This window comes from Neoarius graeffei, chromosome 13 (genome assembly GCF_027579695.1).
Source record: "Neoarius graeffei isolate fNeoGra1 chromosome 13, fNeoGra1.pri, whole genome shotgun sequence".
NCBI lineage: Eukaryota > Metazoa > Chordata > Actinopteri > Siluriformes > Ariidae > Neoarius > Neoarius graeffei.
In genome coordinates this window covers 46,000,220-46,018,010 of record NC_083581.1, presented here as the reverse complement: position 1 = coordinate 46,018,010, position 17,791 = coordinate 46,000,220, and the positions used below count along the sequence as shown (strand labels likewise).

Here is a 17,791-nt window from a genome sequence, read left to right as displayed (position 1 = left end):
GCAGAAGGTGTTAGTACGCCTGTCATTATAGTGCGGACTTTCCATAGCATAGAAAATCGCTACGTTTCAACTTGTGTAACTGAACTTGTTTCATATCACTGGTCATATAAACCTATGTAAACAGGAAAAACGCGGAAGAGTTTGGTCGCATCTAACTACAGCCCCAAAAAATACCATTGGCCATGCTGAGCCTAGCTACATTGCTAACAGGAGTGACAGCGCGTCTGACTGACTGGGAGGTCGCGCAAAGCTCGGAGAGGTACGGAGCAGCTCGTCTCAATTCAGATAAGAGCATATTTCATTATGGAAGTACGGTGGACTGTTCCTTTAAGATCATGACTCAAATGTAGCAGTGACTTTATGTCCTGATAAATCCTGTATATTTGTAATCATGCATGTTTTACAAAATGTCTACACTGTTTAATATTGTTTATCTTTAGCAGTAATTAGCAGCAGTGACAGACTACTATAAAACAAATGCTCTTATTTTCTAAAAGGCAAATTCTACAAAAAAGTACAATTTAGTACAAAATGCATTTCAGTGTGTAATAGAGAGTTGCTATGTTGATGGTTTTGAGGCACTTTTGGTACTTGTGGAGATTTTGGAGGATTTTTTCACACTTCTCTTCTTTGGTGGAACAGTGGACTTTTTTTGGAGTGTGTGCATGTTTCTGGGGACATCCTTCACTGTGACACCAGTGTGTGAGAGCGCTGGTATCCCACAATTCCCTTCTGCTTCAGAAAGAGGAGCCAGCGTGTCAGTACTTCCAATCAGCTGATAATAAACACAGAGAAAATCAATACACACGGTGATATCATTGACACAGATGCCATGGTTTAAGTCTCATCTTCTACAACCTGGGGTGAGTGTTCTGTCATTTTTAAACACTGGATCCCAAACACATCTGAGAAAGCTACAACAACAACTCACATAGCACTGGTTCTCTCGTACGCAGGCGTCGTGTAACTCAGCTTTCAGAGTGGTGATGTGTGACTGATATGAGGAGATCTCTCTCTCCAGACACGCCATCTTACTACATACTAACTCATACACATCTGTAAAACTGCGCACCAGAGCCTGAACAAATAAATAAACAAACAAACACACAGTATAATCACACTGAGGTGTGCAGAATACAGTAATAATGCAGTGACGCATTAACAGGAAGTGATGCATTAATGCTAGTTTTCTCACTCTCTCTCACCCACCTGACATGCCTTCATCTCCGCTCCTCCACCACCCAGCTCCAGGCCCTGTGTGTCCTGGTGCATTGTGGGTAAGTGTAGGGTGAAGTCATCTCGTGAGGACGTGGAGCGAGAAAGGAGGAGTCGATCCTTCAGCTTTTCATTAAACACACACACCCAGAAAATATTACCATACTGTATTACCAGTACTTACCATAAGTATTTAATACATAGTTTGTCTTAAATGTTTATTTTAAAGCTTCTGCACTGCTGTATCAGTAGAAAGGAGGTGATCAGTTTTACAGATAAAATGTTATAGATAAAAGGGATACTAGTAGCAACCTTGAAGACCATAATCCAGAAAAGGACCAAAATCCAAAACCCAGGACACAATAAGGCAGGGATCATACTGACGAGCAGTAGTACTGACAACAGCGGCAGATTTTCCATTGTTTGCTATGGTTCACCAGCGGACTGGTCGACACCGCTAGCATTACGCTAGTGACATAGGGGCAAAGCGTTGATTCAAGCTGAACTTGATTCAACTTTATGAGTGTACCGCAATGCTCACCAGTGTCAGTCTAGTGTGTCCTAGGAATGTTTCAGGCATTCTGACCAATCAAAGTGGTAAATTTCTTATAGGGGCGGGACGTCTGAGATGACATGAAGATTGTTTACAACAAAGGACACCATGGAGAGAGTGATTATCACTATCTCAAATCAAGCAGAGATGTACAAATGAGCTACTTTACTTTCCTCACCCTCTAGTCCCAAAGCTACAAACAGCAAAACTCTATTACTGGTATCCATTTTTCCAAGTCTTTTTCTCATTGTTGTGCAGAATGTTAGTGCTTCACATCGCTTAGGAACGAGATAGAACTTCCTTTGAGTCATAGAATCGTTATGGTCTGAGTGTTAAGTTACGCTTTGCCACTCTTGGTTCATTTTTCCCCCCAATGTGATCCCCACCTAAGGATCCCTACCAAAGTGTGGAAGACCAAGAAAAGACACAGACCAAGAAAAAGGTGAAAGGTTTGCCTTGGCCTTATCCATTTCCAGACTTAACATAATAGAAAACCTGAGGATAGACTTGAAGAAGGCAATACATGGCAAACAGCCACGCACCTGGAAGTATGGGCAAAAATTACAGCTGTGATGGTATAAGATACAAACGTACTTGAAGAGGTTGGAGGAGGTGATAACAGTATAGGGTTGACATACAAGTTATTAAAGAACATTTCATAAAGGCAGATACAAACGTCTAGACTAATAACATTTTGATTAGTTCACTATCACTTTATCATCACACACCTTTTGACCTTTTTTTATGATGGAGACATTTGGAAAACCCACACTTGCATTAAATATTGTGCTGATTAAAATTAAAAAAAATGTTTTGGTCATTTCAAGGTAAGGGGATGCAAACTTTTGCACTCAACAGTATAAAAATATAGATGTTAAATGTCTTTATATTAAACAGATCTAAACATTACTGACCTCCTTCAGTCTGCACTCCACGGACATGATGTAGCTCGATAAATACTCTTTATTCCTGACACACACACACACACACGTTCAGTCAAACAGCACAACAGAGATAACATTTAAATCTGAACTAATCACAGTCAATTTTACTTTACTCTATGTAGCGTGTGTTACCTAGCTGCCATGCGCAGTATGTTTTCCACTCTGCTGATGCTCTGCTGTAGCTCCTCTTTCTCTTGCTGTGATTGGCTAAGCCGTTTCCCAAGCAACCGCAGAGATTGCTCTTTCCTCTTAAGCTCCACCTTCGTATCAGACAGACTCTAAACACACACACACACACACACGGATCTACAACATGCATCCTTTAGCATCGCACCTGGTTCAGCAGTGAGAACTGTTCAGCACCTGTGTGTGTGTGTGTGTGTGTGTGTGTGTGTGTGTGTGTGTGTGTGTGTGTGTGTGTGTGTGTACCTGTACAGCCTGAGCGAGTGTATGGTCTTTTTCCAGCTGTTCTGAGGTGTGTGTCTCCATTGTAATGCCAAGCTCCTGCAGCTGTGTGGCCTGTTCATGAAGGAGGGTCTGTGCTTGCTGTTCCCTGCACAAAGCTGAGCTCAACTCCTCACACACACTTTGGAACTGCTGCACCGGCACACATGACTACACACACACACACACACACACACACACACACATGTATATGAGTTTATATACTCCATTGCTATCATTTAAAAACAGTGTGTGAGGATGAGTGTGTGTGTACCCACTCTGTGCGAGTTGTCCTTCGTCTCACTCGGAGTGTGAGAGGTGTCCTTTATCCCATTGTGTGCGTGCCCATTTTTGCGTTTGATACGTGAAAGTTCGATCCTCAGGTCTCTCCTCTCAACCTCAGCGGAGTGTAAATGCTGAGTAAACACCAGGAAGTGCTGCTGCAGGGCAGAGAGCATGACCTACACACACACACGTTAATAAACATACAACTATGCTCATAAGTAAATATGACCTGACTCTGCGTCTGTGTACAGAAAATTTGTGTTTGTAAACAGCGATGACCTGTTTTGTGGGTGGAGCCAAACTGGAGGCAGAAAAGTGACTGTTAGCGATGTCAAGTGACAATTTACAACATAGGAATACAGATCATCTGGACGCCTTCTCCAATTATTTTAATAAGTAAACAATGAGGAAACAAAGTTTGGACTTTCTGGCTCCATGGATGTCTCACCTGTAAGACATCCTCAGTCATTATACTGTAACGCCAGCTGATATTAAGTGGCCCCAAGGCTTGGCTAAGTTTGTGCTCAGTCAGTGCAAAATAAAGGTCATATCACAGATATAATATTACTGTATGCCCCACTCATTCATTAACTGCTTGTATAAATACTGGATGATGTTATAGCTAAACTGTCTATGAGCAATTTAGTTTGTTTACATGCGACTTGGGCGGCACGGTGGTGTAGTAGTTAGCACGGTCGCCTCACAGCAAGAAGGTTCTCGGTACGAACCCAGCGGCCGGCGAGGGCCTTTCTGTGCGGAGTTTGCATGTTCTCCCTGTGTCTGCGCGGGTTTCCTCCGGGTGCTCCGGTTTCCCCCACAGTCCAAAGACATGCGGTGAGGTTAATATGGGACGGCCTTGGGCTGAGGTGCCCTTGAGCGAGGCACCTAACTCCCAACTGCTCCCCGGGCGCTGTTAGCATGGCTGCCCACTGCTCTGGGTATGTGTGTGTGCTCATTGCTCACGTGTGTGTTCACTGCTTCAGATGGGTTAAATGCAGAGAGGAAATTTCACAAGCGTGTGATGAATAAAGTTGTGCTTTCTTTCTTTTTTCTTTCTTTACTTCTGCTTACACGCTAATGTTGGTAACGTTGGTCAGTGGTGTTAAGCATTACGAAATATCCTACGGAGAATTCGAGAAGACATCTTGTGAAGCAAACCACAGATGTTTATGGTTGGAAGCCATTAAACGGGATGAAATAGCCTACTGAGAATGCCAGCTTTGTGGTTGTTACTGTTATTATTAACTCAACTCATCTCATCATCTCTAGCCGCTTTATCCTGTCCTACAGGGTCGCAGGCAAGCTGGAGCCTATCCCAGCTGACTACGGGTGAAAGGCGGGGTACACCCTGGACAAGTCGCCAGGTCATCACAGGGCTGACACATAGACACAGACAACCATTCACACTCACATTCACACCTACGGTCAATTTAGAGTCACCAGTTAACCTAACCTGCATGTCTTTGGACTGTGGGGGAAACCGGAGCACCCGGAGGAAACCCACGCGGACACGGGGAGAACATGCAAACTCCACACAGAAAGGCCCTCGTCGGCCACGGGGCTCGAACCCGGACCTTCTTGCTGTGAGGCGACAGTGCTAACCACTACACCACCGTGCTGCCCCGTTATTATTAACTAGGTCATGGATTTGATTTATGAAAACCTTGAGAACAGCAGAGATGAGAATTCTTGATGATTTCATCAGTCCAGTCTGTCTGTTTAATGGCTTGCAACCATAAAATTATGCATTTTGGTGCACAGGATGTCCTCAGCGACAGTATTCTATAAAAATGAAGGTTGTCTTTTTTTTGGATTCCTATTCTGACATCCAAAAGCACAAGATGTTTTATTCCTTATTCCGAGGATCTCAACTGTTTTCTTCTACTTGCTCCTGCTGTCTTTTTGCCACGACAGTGCACACACAATTGCAGTGATGTAACCGTGACGTCCACTCTAAATGAGTCTGTGTACACGTGTGTGGGTGCATGCGTGTATTACCTTGCTGTTGTTGTGTCTCAGTGGGAGGTGCTGAGTTTTGCGGAGGTTTTTCAATCTGTGACCTAGTTGCCGTGCCAACGACCCCACATCACCATAGTAACTTGATTCTGACTCAGGCAGCAGTTTCTCCATCAGTTTGGTGAAGCTGGAGCGAGCAGCTGCTAAGACACACACATCATGCTCTAACACACACACGCACACACACACACACACACAATACTGATGCTTACAGTGTTATTAGTTATGTCCAGTGAGATCTGATGATCACCATAATGTGTGTGTGTGTCTCACCAGTTCTCTGCAGCGCTGTCTGCACCTCCTGCATGCATGTATTTAAGATTATACACAGCTGTGAGGATGTGAGCATCTTCATCACTCTCTCGTTCTCCTCTTCCTCAGTGTTTGTGCTGCTCAGCCTCAGCTCATTCACACACACACCTCCACCCACTCTGAACAGGATGTGTGTGTTCTTGCACAGAGTGCGCAGACGCAGGGCAGCCATCGCAACAATCACATGCACTCTAAACTTCCACAGTCCCCCTCTAACTCCGCTCTCACCTTTGACACCAGGGTCACCGAGTGCATGCAGTAGAGCACTCAATTCCTTTTGGATAGACTCGCCATCACACACTCTTTTCTGCAGTAGGGTTTTCTGATGCAGCAGCGCAAACACACGGCCATGCAACGCGCACACACACCCCGCCAGCATAGCACACGCTGCCAGGAGGGACACATTGTCACGGCGACGCACATGCACCAGCTCCTGAAGGCGGATCACGTCCTGTTGGAGGGTGGAGTGAGTGCGCTCGGAAATGCGGAGATTCTCTTCAGTGTAATCCAAACGACTCCTCAGATCCTGCACGCGCGCACACACACACCGAGATTGCATGATTGATAGACATACATGAATATTGATGATCTTGGTGTGTGTGTGTACCTGAGCTTTGGTGTGTAGTTCGTTGATCAAAGGTGTGTGTGTGTGTGTGTGTGTGTACCTGAGCTCTGGTGTGTAGTTCGTCGATCAGAGGTGTGTGTGTGTGTGTGTGTGTGTGTGTGTGTGTGTGTGTGTGTGTGTACCTGAGCTCTGGTGTGTAGTTCGATGATCAGAGGTGTGTGTGTACCTGAGCTCTGGTGTGTAGTTCGATGATCAGAGGTGTGTGTGTACCTGAGCTCTGGTGTGTAGTTCGTTGATCAGAGGTGTGTGTGTACCTGAGCTCTGGTGTGTAGTTCGTTGATCAGGTGTGTATGGCGTGTGTCTAGCTCCTCTCTCTGTTTGATCCAGTTCTCCTCTCTTTGCTTCAACTGCTCACACACACTCGTCAGTGCCGCCTCCTTCCCCTCACACGCACTTTCCAAACATGCAACCTAACACACACACACATACAAGTATTAAATACCAATAGACATCAACATGTCTTTTGGGACATGTCTACAGTGGACTGAAGTGTCCCCTCTCACCCTGTGTTTGGCTGAGTTGAGGTCAGCAGTCAGGGTGTCTGCTTGCTCCTGTAGCATGATACTAAGCTCTGACCATGAAAAACTATCCATCATGCTCTGAAGTGGGACTACTGAGACACAGCCAGTGAGGAGCTGCTGATACAGAGTGTGCAGGAAGACCAGTTTCTCCTACACACACACACACACACACACCTATTGTAATGCAAACAACATAAAGCTATAGACCCTTTTCACGTGATGTAACGACAAACGCGGCCGCCATTTTGGACATGTACTACCAGTAGTTTACCACAGCCAACATTGAGGAACGGCAGCAAAGAAAGTGTTTATTTTCAGCAAGACTTCCATCATGCCACTATATTGTTGTGCACCTGGATGTAGTAACCATCAACAAACAAGGCAAGGGTTATCATTTTATCGGATCCCGGTAGATGCTGACCGACGGAGAAGATGGATAGCGGCATACCAACGCTTGTGTAGTGACCACTTTGTTGGAGGTAAGACGAATAAAATTAGCCAGAAAAGGCATTACATTGCTGTTAACATTCTGTGGCGGCGAGTGTGTAACCAAATAGGCTAAAATAACCCATTGTAACCTCTTTGTTCTTCTGTAGTAGCTATTGTTGACTAGCTAATGTCAACAAGTAGCTGGTATGTTACTGTAGCAATGTTTACGTTCAGTCATTTGGATGACTGTTAAAACCTTTCAGTCTCAAGTTTTTCCTTTACTGTATTTACTAGTTTACTGTAATTATGATCCGGCAGCTATTTACACCGGATCCAGTATAAATAGCTGCCGGAGCCAACGTCCGAGGTTCCGGAGCGCGCTCCGGCTTGCTCCCGGAGTGCTCCGGCCAAGGTTCCCCTCAAATTAAGCAGCGCGTGCCGGCTTGCTCCCGGATTGCTCCGGCCGAGGTTCCGGAGCACACTCTGGCCGAAGTTCCCCTCAAATTAAGCAGCACGCTCCGGAGCTCCGTAACCTCGGCCGGAGCACTCCTGGAGCAAGCCGGCGCGCGCTGCTTAATTTGAGGGGAACCTCGGCCGGAGCACTCCTGGAGCAAGCCGGCGCGCGCTGCTTAATTTGAGGGGAACCTCGGCCGGAGCACTCCGGGAGCAAGCCGGAGCGCGCTCCGGAACCTCGGACGTTGGCGTGTATGTGTATGGCGATGGGTTTTTAACGACATAGGTATACAGATCATGTGGGCCGAAGTCAGGTAAAGACGAGGGCTTCGTGTACTTCCGTACGTCAGTGAACAATCCTGGTGGAAGCAGGTAAACGTCGTTCTCTAAGCCTGCTAACCTTAATTTTTGCAAATACCTCTCCCTCTGCTCACCCTGTAAATGCCCTACGTCGCTGGATAGTGAAGGTATTTTCTGCATCTCGCTCCTTTTTCTTGTATGTTCTCTGTTTGTCGCCTTCCTCGCATTCAAACCGATTCAAGCCGAAGTCCGCTACATGTCCAAAATGGTGGTTGCGTTTACGAAGGTCACGTGACTGAAAAGGGTCTATATATGGAGCACTTGCATGTGACGTCACAGCCGATCCAGATTGTGACAGACGCCATCTTGTAAGTCAAACGCCATATTCCGCCTTCTACTTCTGGTTCTACTTCTACCTTTTTTTCTGGAAAACCCTACTATATACAATTCTACTACAACGGCTGCGGCTACAAGCTCTCCCTACCTGTGCACGTTTTTTATGTTTTTTTGTGTGTATTTTTGCGTGTTGTTCGTCTGTACCAGACTTCAATATCCACTACAACCGTATGGACTTACTGGACATTGGTTTCCAGCAGAAAATGACGGTTTGTAGCGATTTCCATCGCATGCACAACATTCCGGACGAGAAAAATAAATAAATAAATAAATAAATAACATTCCGGACGAGATGGCGAGACCAGCGGGGTCTCCGTGGATTGTTATCGGAAGCAAAGCGAAGGAGGCGGCGCCGGGAGCAGAAGCAAAAGCGAGGCTACAGGCAGAGCCGGCCTGTTGACTAAGCTCAGAAAACAGTTACTCAAACCTCCACTGCCAAGCCTCTACCTCTCCAACGCCAGATCTATGTAAACAACACGGACGATTTGGAATTACCTTATTCTATTCTATAATCGGCTGGTCAGTGCTATACTTAAGTGACTTACCCATCCAATGAGTATTATTTTCTTGTTTACAAGATGCCACATCTGAGTCGCTGACAAATCCTGAATTTCTGTAAAGATAACTGTCTAGAGATTTATAAGCACGCAGTGCACGCAGCGACGGAAAGTTGATGAGGTAATCATACACGTCCGGGTATTCCGCTGGCAGTTCAAAATCCGGTCGTGAAAACTCCGTCCGGAAAGCCATAAGGGTCACAAATCTGTAGATCGTTTATTTTAGACATATATCTAGTTATCTGTTCATTAGAAAAATGAGCCGTGTAGTCCGTCGGTCGAAATTGATCCATTCTGTACACGAGTGCAGCAGTATTCAGCGGTGTTTTTGACCGACAAGATGGGGGTTGTGTACTTTCCGGTCACGTGACTGCAAGATCTCTATAGGGAAGATTATGTTACTGAATGTGCGTGTGCGCATACCTGCTGCTCCCTCTCATGCTCTTGTTTGAGTGCATGTATGCATGTTTTGGTGTGTGCATGTTGCTCTCTCTCCTCCTCCCAGCGGAGCGTGATGCTACAGAGTTCTGTCTGTGCTCGCTCTGTTGCGTCTGCAGCATCTGCAACACACACACGCAGACGCTCCGCCTCCTCGCTCACACAGACACACCGAGCCTCACATTCCTACATGCATGCAAACACGCACACACACAGGTATTGGAGTACAAGAAATATAATAAGCAAAATGTTTGCCCCCCTCCTCGCTCACACACACACACACACACACACACACACACACACACACCTGTATGTGTCTCCTGTGGTCAGTGATGATCTCGTCTTTGTCTTTATTCTCTTTGTTCAGAGCATCGACCACCTTCACCAAGTCCTTCAGCTAAACCCCCCCAACACACAAACAGAGCGCTCAAGTGATTGCTAACTTTCATACACACTTCAGTGTGTCCGTGTGTGTTACCTCTGTGTGATAGCGGTGTAACACTCTTCTCAAGCTATCCATCAGAGCAGATGGGCTCTGTTTATCTCCTAACACACACACACAAAATCAGTAACCTGCTTCATCTGTTATTACATCATGATAGCAAAAAACACGCGCGCACACACCTGTGGTGTTGTTGGGTGGTGCCCCCTGGTGGTGGTGGTGGTGTAACAGCTGCTCCATTTCTTTGAGAAACCCTTCATATGCTTCCTCCACAAACACCAGCCTTTTCTGAACCTACACACACACACACTGCGCAGTAATAAATGGTGTGCCAAAACAGTGACTTGTTCCTGTAGTGCACACTGTGATTTAGAACACAGCCATGAAGGGAAGAAAGACAGAGAGAGAGACTGAAACAGAGAGACAGTAAATACACAAGTGTATGTACCAGATTGAGTTCTTGCCCTCTTTCTGTCTGCGCTCTCTCCTGTTCTTGCAGTCTGACTGACAGCTTAGCTGACTCCGCCTTCTCCTGTTCCAACTGACCAATCAGCTTAGCTGACTCTGCTTTCTCTCGTTCCAACTGACCAATCAGATCAGCCGACGTCACCTTTGCTTTTTCCAGCTGACCAATCAGATCAGCTGAGACAGCCTTGGCTTTCTCCAGCTGGCCAACCAGGTCAGCTTTAGAGTTCTGGTACTCCTGCTCCAGTCTACACACAGGACATACACACAGAGTGTCTGAAGAAATATCACACTACAGCACACACTCCCAGCTCATGTCATGTACAGGTGTGCTACCTGTCCAGGTAATAGATATATGCTACAGTGTATGTGTGTGTGTGTATTCCTCTTACCATGCCAGACTGTGTATAACCGCATTCCTACTTGCACCGAAAACCATTTATTTACCGTAATTATGCTGCAATTTTGTCATGTGGGAATGAGAACAAAATGGTAAAATTGAAACATTAATTTATCCCTTCATAACCTAGTAATATTTACAGTAATCTTTTGCCATGACTCGACCGGGAATCAATAGCATCGGATTAACGTGTTGTGGCATTGCTGACGGTAATGTAAATGACTCTTACAGACTGTGTGTGTGTGTGTGTGTGTCTGTCTTAGGCAGTGACTGTGTTGGGAAAACCAAGCAGCAGCAGCAGCAAAGTGCAACGTAGCACTCAGACCATAATAATTCTACGACTCAACCAAAGTTCTCTCTCATTCCTAAGTGATGTGAAGCACTAACACTTCCCGCTTTGATTGGTCAAAATGCTTAAAACGTTCTTAGAACACAGTAAACTGACACTGATGAGCACCGTGTTACACTCAGGAAGTCGAATTAAGGTCAACTTGAACCAACACTCTGCGCCTACATCACTAGTCTAACTCTACTGGTGTCAGACGTTCCGCTGCTGAACCATAGCAAACAATAGAAAATCTGCCAATCCTACCAGTACTACCGCTGGTCAGTGTGATCCCCCACCTTACAACATGGGAGAGGGTGTGTGTGTTGTGTGTATGCATGACACCAGCCTTTTCTGAACCTACACACACACACAGTCATGTGTGAGAGCGTGTGCGTTGTGTATGATGCTTACAGCGTGTCTCTTACAGTGTCAGTGTGTGTTGTGTGCTGTCAGCGCGCTCTCTCTCTCGTGCGTGTGCTCCTTCCACTTCTCCAAATTTGTGTTTGAGCAGCTCCAGACTGGACACAGCCTCAGCCTGATTCCTCTTCTCTACGGACAGAGCCGTTTCCACATCCCTGAGACGCAGCTACACACACAGAATACAGAACTGTTATAGTCCTATGCAGCATGCAGAGTGGACATGACCTTTGTACCAGTCAGTCTCAAAGAGTAGGTGTGGCAGTACCTGAATGACCTCAGCGCTGACCTTGAACTCCAGATGAGTAGCTCTTTCTGACTCCACACACTCCTCTAGAGCCTTTACTCTCTGTATGGCTGTCTATACACACACATTTATAAATTATGCAAACATTAAATGATCCACAGTGAGGCCTGCATGCACATCAGTATCATATGGAAGCACTTATCCTTGTGTGTACGCGCGCGTGTGTGAGAGAGAGAGCTATCTCACCTCTAACTCCTTTTTCATTATCTCCTCATGCTCCATACTCTTCCTCAGCTCAGCCATCCTCACTCTGAGCTCCTCAGCATCTCGCTCTCTGTCTCTTTGCACACTGTCCATCCTGTCCTTCAGCTCCAGCAGTGTGTCTTTCTGCTCCTGACACACACACGTGCACTGACAGACTTGAACCCTTTTCAGGAAAACATGCCTCCCCTCCCCCCCAAAACACACACACACATAGGGTACCTGCAGCAGTGTGTCCAGACGTCTGTTCTCCTCCTGCAGCAGCTCTCTCTCTGTGCTAATACTGTGAATCAGATGGTCCCTCTCACGCAGCTCTGCCTGGAGGCTCCGCTCATCATCACGGCGAGACTGCTGAGTGATTTCCAAAGCTCTCTGTAGATCAGAGGCCCTCTGACGCAGCTCCGCACTGAGGCCTACAGAAACACCAGTACATATATAACAGAGATAAACTTCATAGGCCCTCTGATGCAGCACAGAGACAGACACACATACACACACCCAGAGTACCTTCCAGCTGCTGGTTATGTGTGATCAAGTCAGCCATCTTATCCTCATAGCGATTTTTCTGAGTGGCTGCGTCTCTTTTCACCACGGCAAGTTCGTACTCGAGTGTTTGTCTCTGAGCTTCTCCTTTCTCCAGCAGAGCACGACAGCGAGTGAGCTGAGCCTCATATCCAGACACCTACACACACACACGTAAAACAGACAGTTTACAGAAACAGATCTTCAGTGTGCAACTTTTGGGCACACTGTGATGTCACTATGTGTCAGCCAATCAGAGTATATATACTGGGCGGAGCACCACAGTTTGTAGGAGTTTCCAAGGTACATGGGAGAAAAAAAAAATCGAGTTCCACCTACCACAAAGCAGACAGACAATTAAATGAAACTGACCTTGTACATATGTGTATTTCCCTGACACTCTGACATCATATTGTGTAAACGTATCACATGTTCTTGAGGATACGTCACCTCCTGATTGTACTTGGAGGTGAGCTCAAGCTTGTCCTTCTCCAGCTGGTTGATCCTCCATCTCAGCTCCTCCTCTTTGTCAAAGCCCCGCCCTTCTCTCTGCAGCTGACCAGTCACTCCTCTCGGCCTGGAATGAGAATGACATCAGTGCGCTCAGTACTCAGTGATTTGTGTTTCTGTTTCTCATTCCAGTCATTACAGTGACCTGCTGATCTCCTGCAGATCCCTCTGAGTGGCCTGGTTCATGGTGCAGGGGTGAGATGCATGCAGAGATGCTTTACTATGTCCACCATTTCTGCGCCTTGCCCGGTCACGAGCTCGATCATCACCTCGCTGCGTCTGCCAACTCTCAGACATGATCTCAGCATCCTGCTACTGTCCGCTTCATCTGAAACACACACACACACACTCACAGAGTCTGCTGTATGTTATGTACAATCTACACACAGAAGGTTAAATGAGTCTTTTCTTAATAGAGACTCATTAGTCTCTATTAAGCACTGTAGTTTCAGTCCAAAAGCAAAGAAGTAAATTTCACACACCAAGCACATCTCATCTGATCAACTACATCTGAAGTAAATGATATTTTACAGATTTTTTTTTCTGAAAAAATGTTTAGACAGTTGTAGAATGCAAAAGCTAGCTAATTAATGACATTGTTATAATAAAGACTGAACAATGTGCAACATTAAATACCTCTATAATAATTTTACAAATTATAAATGAATTAAAATAAACCAAAAAGATACTGGGTCTGTGGGATTTAATCAACACGAAACTTTAAAAAAATTATACTAACCGAATTTCCAGAAAAGTTGGGATATTTTCCAAAATGCAATAAAAACAAAAATCTGTTATTTGTTAATTCACACGAACCTTTATTTAACTAACAAAAGTACAAAGAAAAGATTTCAATAATTTTACTGACCAACTTAATTACAATTTGTAAATATAAACAAAATTAGAATTTGATGCCTGCAACACACTCAAAAAAAGTTGAGACAGAGGCATTATTACCATTGTATTACATCACTCTTCCTCTTAATAACACTTTTTAATCAAAAAGGAACTGAGGATACTAATTGTTGCAGTTTTGCAATTGGAATTTTTGTCCATTCTTGCTTGATACAAGACTTCAGCTGCTCAACAGTCCATGGTTGCTGTTGTCTGATTCTCTTCTTCACGATGCACCATACATTCTCAGTAGGAGACATATCTAGGCTGGCAGCAGGCCAGTCAAGCATATGCACTCTGTGTCAGCCTGTGCAGAATGAGGCCTGGCATTGTCCTGCTGAAATAAGCATGGGCTTCCCAGGAAGAGACATCACCCTAACGAATTTGTCTCACTAAAATCCCAATATATCAATGGCACCTTCACACACATGTAACTCACCCATGCTGCGGACACTGATGCACCCCATACCATGCAGGCTTTTGCACCTTTCTCTGATGATAAACTGGAAGGTCGTGTTCACCTTTGGCACTGAGAACTCGACGTCCAGTTTTCCTGAAAACAAGCTGAAGTGTGGACTCATCTGACCACAGCATGTTTCCACTGTCTTTCAGTCCATCTGAGATGAGTTCAGGCCCAGAGAAATCAGTGGCGTTTCTGAATAGAATTGACAAATGGCTTCCTCCTTGCATAATACAGTTTCAGGTTGCATTTCTAGATGCAGCGGTGGACTGTGTTAAGTGACAATGGTTTTCTGAAGTACTCCCAAGCCCCTGTGGCTATATTTGTCACATTAGCATGATGGTTTCTCAGACAGTGCCATCTGAGGGCTCGAAGGTCACACACATTCAACACTGGTTTCTGACCTTGCCCTTTACGCACTGAAATGTTTCCAAATTCCCTGAATCTTTTCACAATGTTATGTACTGTAGATTTTGAAAGACCTAAAATCTTACATTGAGAAATGCTCTTTTTGAATCGACTAACAATTCTCTCTCGAATTTTGGCACAAAGGAGTGAGCCACGACCCATCCTTGCTTGCAATGACTGTGCCTTTGGTCAGGGCTCGACATTAAGGGCTGCCTGATTGCCCAGGGCAAGTGAAACATGCATTCGGGAAGTGGGATATGTCTCCAACATGCCCAACCGGGCAAGTTGGAATGAGCATATATTACAAACTAGCACCACAAAAATTAGTCTTTTTGATATTTTATGTCAGTTCCTAAAAGTGTCCCTCACTAGGTATCCACCATTATGTCTTGGCTGTTTTCTTAGTGTCGGTTTCATTTACTGCTTTGCAAGTTATTTTATATACCCCCGCTGTTGTTGTATGGTACGCGTACTGTTTATAGACCCCTTGTGCATGACGTCACGCATCACGTGATAATTACAGCTGGGGTCAGACAGACACCGTCTTTCATACAAGCAAAGCTTAATCTGTCTTTAATATAGCTAATTTTTGCGCTGTTTTTGCTTGTTCAAACAGAGAAATAGATAAAGGCATTACCATCTCCCCACTATCAAGAAAAATTTTAACAAATAGAAACAAATGCTTCAAGAACAACGAAGAAATGAGTGGTTAAAGAATACGAAGAGAAGAGCTCAGCCTGAAAACTTCAGAGAAATTCACAATTGTATTTAAAATGTATTTTACAAAAACAGAATGGGCGGCACGGTGGTGTAAGTGGTTAGCATGGTCGCCTCACAGCAAGAAGGTTCTGGGTTCGAGCCCAGCGGCCGGCAGGGGCCTTTCTGTATGGAGTTTGCATGTTCTCCCCGTGTCTGTGTGGGTTTCCCACTGCATGTGGCTGCCCACTGCTCTGGGTGTGTGCACGCGGGTGTGTTCACTGCTTCAGATGGGTTAAATGCAGAGGATGAATTTCACTGTGCTTGAAGTGTGCATGTGACGAATAAAGGTTTGTTCTTCTTCTAACAGAAAGTCGGAAGTGAGTATGGAAGAGTTTGCTTAAGAAGAAAAACAATTATAAAATTGTTATTGTCTGTTACAAGTAAAAAGTAACCAATAACCAAACTTAATAATAAACTTAATCAATAACCAAACTTCAACTCAATGTGTGAGTTTCATTTTATGTTGCAATTCACAACTATTCTATGGTTTTCCTAAAAAAAAAAGTAGTAGTAGTACTCGTAAAATAGGGGGCAAGTGGAAATTAATCCCCACTTGCCCCCCAGGGCAAGTGGGTTTAAAAGTTAATGTCGAGCCCTGCCTTTGGTGCTGCTGCTTTTGTACCCAGTCATGTTACCAATTCATCTACTTATTGTGAAATATTCCAAAATGGTGTTACTTGAATATCCTATAAAATTTTCAATTGTGTTTTGCTTCTGTCCTAACCTTTTTTTTTTGAGTGCGTTGTAAGCATGAAATTCTAACTTTGTTACTATTTACAAAATACAATTAAGTTGGTCAGTAAAACTATAGTAAATCTCTTCTTTGTACTTTTATCATTTAAATAAAGGTTCGCGTGAATGAACAAACCACAGATTTTTGCTTTTATTGCATTTTGGAAAATATTCAGGAAATGGGGTTAGTAAATATCCTCCTGAAAACCAACCCATAGACTTGTGTCCTCTGTAGTTGATAGTAGTTTTACGTGCACACCCTCTTACTCTTTCAAGCTATTCACTTGAATCATGTTGTGTTGTAAAGAGAACATCCTGGGCTTTCCAATGATATATCATGTGACTAGGAGTGTTGCTGGGAAATTCCTAGTAAAGAAATCACAACAAAAGAGAAATTGAGAGACCCATTTTTTTTTCTTGGTTCCCAGGAGGTGAAGATCAGACACGTCCAGAGGCGGACAAAGTACCCAACTTCATTACTTGAATGTAACTTCGTTACCGTTCACCTCTGGACACGTCTGAGATGTCTACTACACTTACGTGTCTATTAAATGTGAATATAAACGCATTTGAAATATAAAACCTAACTGTTTTTTCTGCTAATAAATTAAATCAGACATCATGTTGTTTACGGTCGCTATAGAGCTCACACCACCACTGCTACTAGCATTAGCCGCTTAGCTAGCTAACAAAGTTTCGTGATAAATTTTACATCTAACATTAACAGTTTATCATAACCACTAAATCTCTGAGAAAGAAAAATGCCGTGGTTTTTGCACTCGCGATGTGTACTAGGTAAACAAATAATAATAAAAAAAGAATAAAGCCATCAACACTCACCGTTTAAATCTGACGCCGTTTTCGCTTCCAAAACAAACGAGATGACGTCATTTCCGCCCACACGCGCACGCCATTGCATCACGTCCTGTGAAAATAATCGGTACACAACGCGCACTTCTCATTTTTTTTTTTTTTTAAAGATATTTTTTTGGGCTTTTTGCACCTTTATTGGATAGGACAGTGTAGAGACAGGAAATGAGCGGGAGAGAGACGGGAAGGGATCGGGAAATGACCTCGGGCCGGAATCGAACCCGGGTCGCCCGCATTCATGGTATGGCGCCTTAACCACCTGAGCCACGACGCCCCCGCACTTCTCATTTTTAAAAACTGCGCACACGTTTGCTTTTCCTGCTTTTTATTTTGATATCATTTATTATAATTCCTGTTTTGAGTGTTTTTATTTAAATGCGATTTGGATCAATTAAACTTGTAAATATTGATGTAAACATTTAGAAAATGATGTGACATTCAGCATAAAATTGTAACCGCTTTTAGACTTTCCTTCTTGTTCACCTGTCTAGAAGTGATTATTAGTGAGGCTCATAAATCTGGGGATCATTGTGCAAAGTGTGCTGTTTTATATAATATTTACTCATTAAAATCATAATATCCCCAACA

General features: G+C 44.3%; 1 protein-coding gene across 4 annotated transcripts; it reads right to left on the bottom strand.

The window, feature by feature from the left end:
- Window positions 1-467: 467 nt before the first annotated feature.
- On the bottom strand, window positions 468-17,227 carry LOC132896787 (coiled-coil domain-containing protein 171-like). Of its 4 annotated transcripts, none has more exons than XM_060937855.1 (25): window positions 17,174-17,227; window positions 16,546-16,699; window positions 13,226-13,408; window positions 13,021-13,147; window positions 12,556-12,730; window positions 12,271-12,461; window positions 12,034-12,180; window positions 11,809-11,901; window positions 11,549-11,709; window positions 10,379-10,643; window positions 10,113-10,224; window positions 9,967-10,034; window positions 9,796-9,885; window positions 9,474-9,674; window positions 6,898-7,065; window positions 6,649-6,804; window positions 5,731-6,295; window positions 5,440-5,621; window positions 3,435-3,617; window positions 3,142-3,327; window positions 2,845-2,990; window positions 2,683-2,737; window positions 1,210-1,341; window positions 932-1,078; window positions 468-775 (listed from the first exon to the last, which is right to left on the bottom strand). In XM_060937855.1, exons 3-25 carry the CDS (start codon window positions 13,375-13,377, stop codon window positions 560-562), a joined length of 3,918 nt encoding a protein of 1,305 aa, XP_060793838.1. In that variant the 5' UTR covers window positions 13,378-13,408; window positions 16,546-16,699; window positions 17,174-17,227; the 3' UTR covers window positions 468-559. The 4 variants fall into 4 exon arrangements, with proteins under 4 accessions (XP_060793838.1, XP_060793839.1, XP_060793836.1 ...); XM_060937856.1 differs by having other exon boundaries at window positions 16,593-16,699; XM_060937853.1 differs by having other exon boundaries at window positions 16,601-16,699.
- Window positions 17,228-17,791: the final 564 nt, after the last annotated feature.

Bases quoted from the DNA above. Each gene is read 5' to 3' on its own strand.
- LOC132896787 (XM_060937855.1), bottom strand. From the start codon at position 13,377: ATGTCTGAGAGTTGGCAGACGCAGCGAGGTGATGATCGAGCTCGTGAC. The intron at 6,296-6,648 runs GTACACACACAC...GCGCGCGTGCAG, and splicing joins AACTACACACCAGAGCTCAG to GATCTGAGGAGTCGTTTGGA. The intron at 5,622-5,730 runs GTGAGACACACA...TGTGTGTGTTAG, and splicing joins GACAGCGCTGCAGAGAACTG to AGCATGATGTGTGTGTCTTA.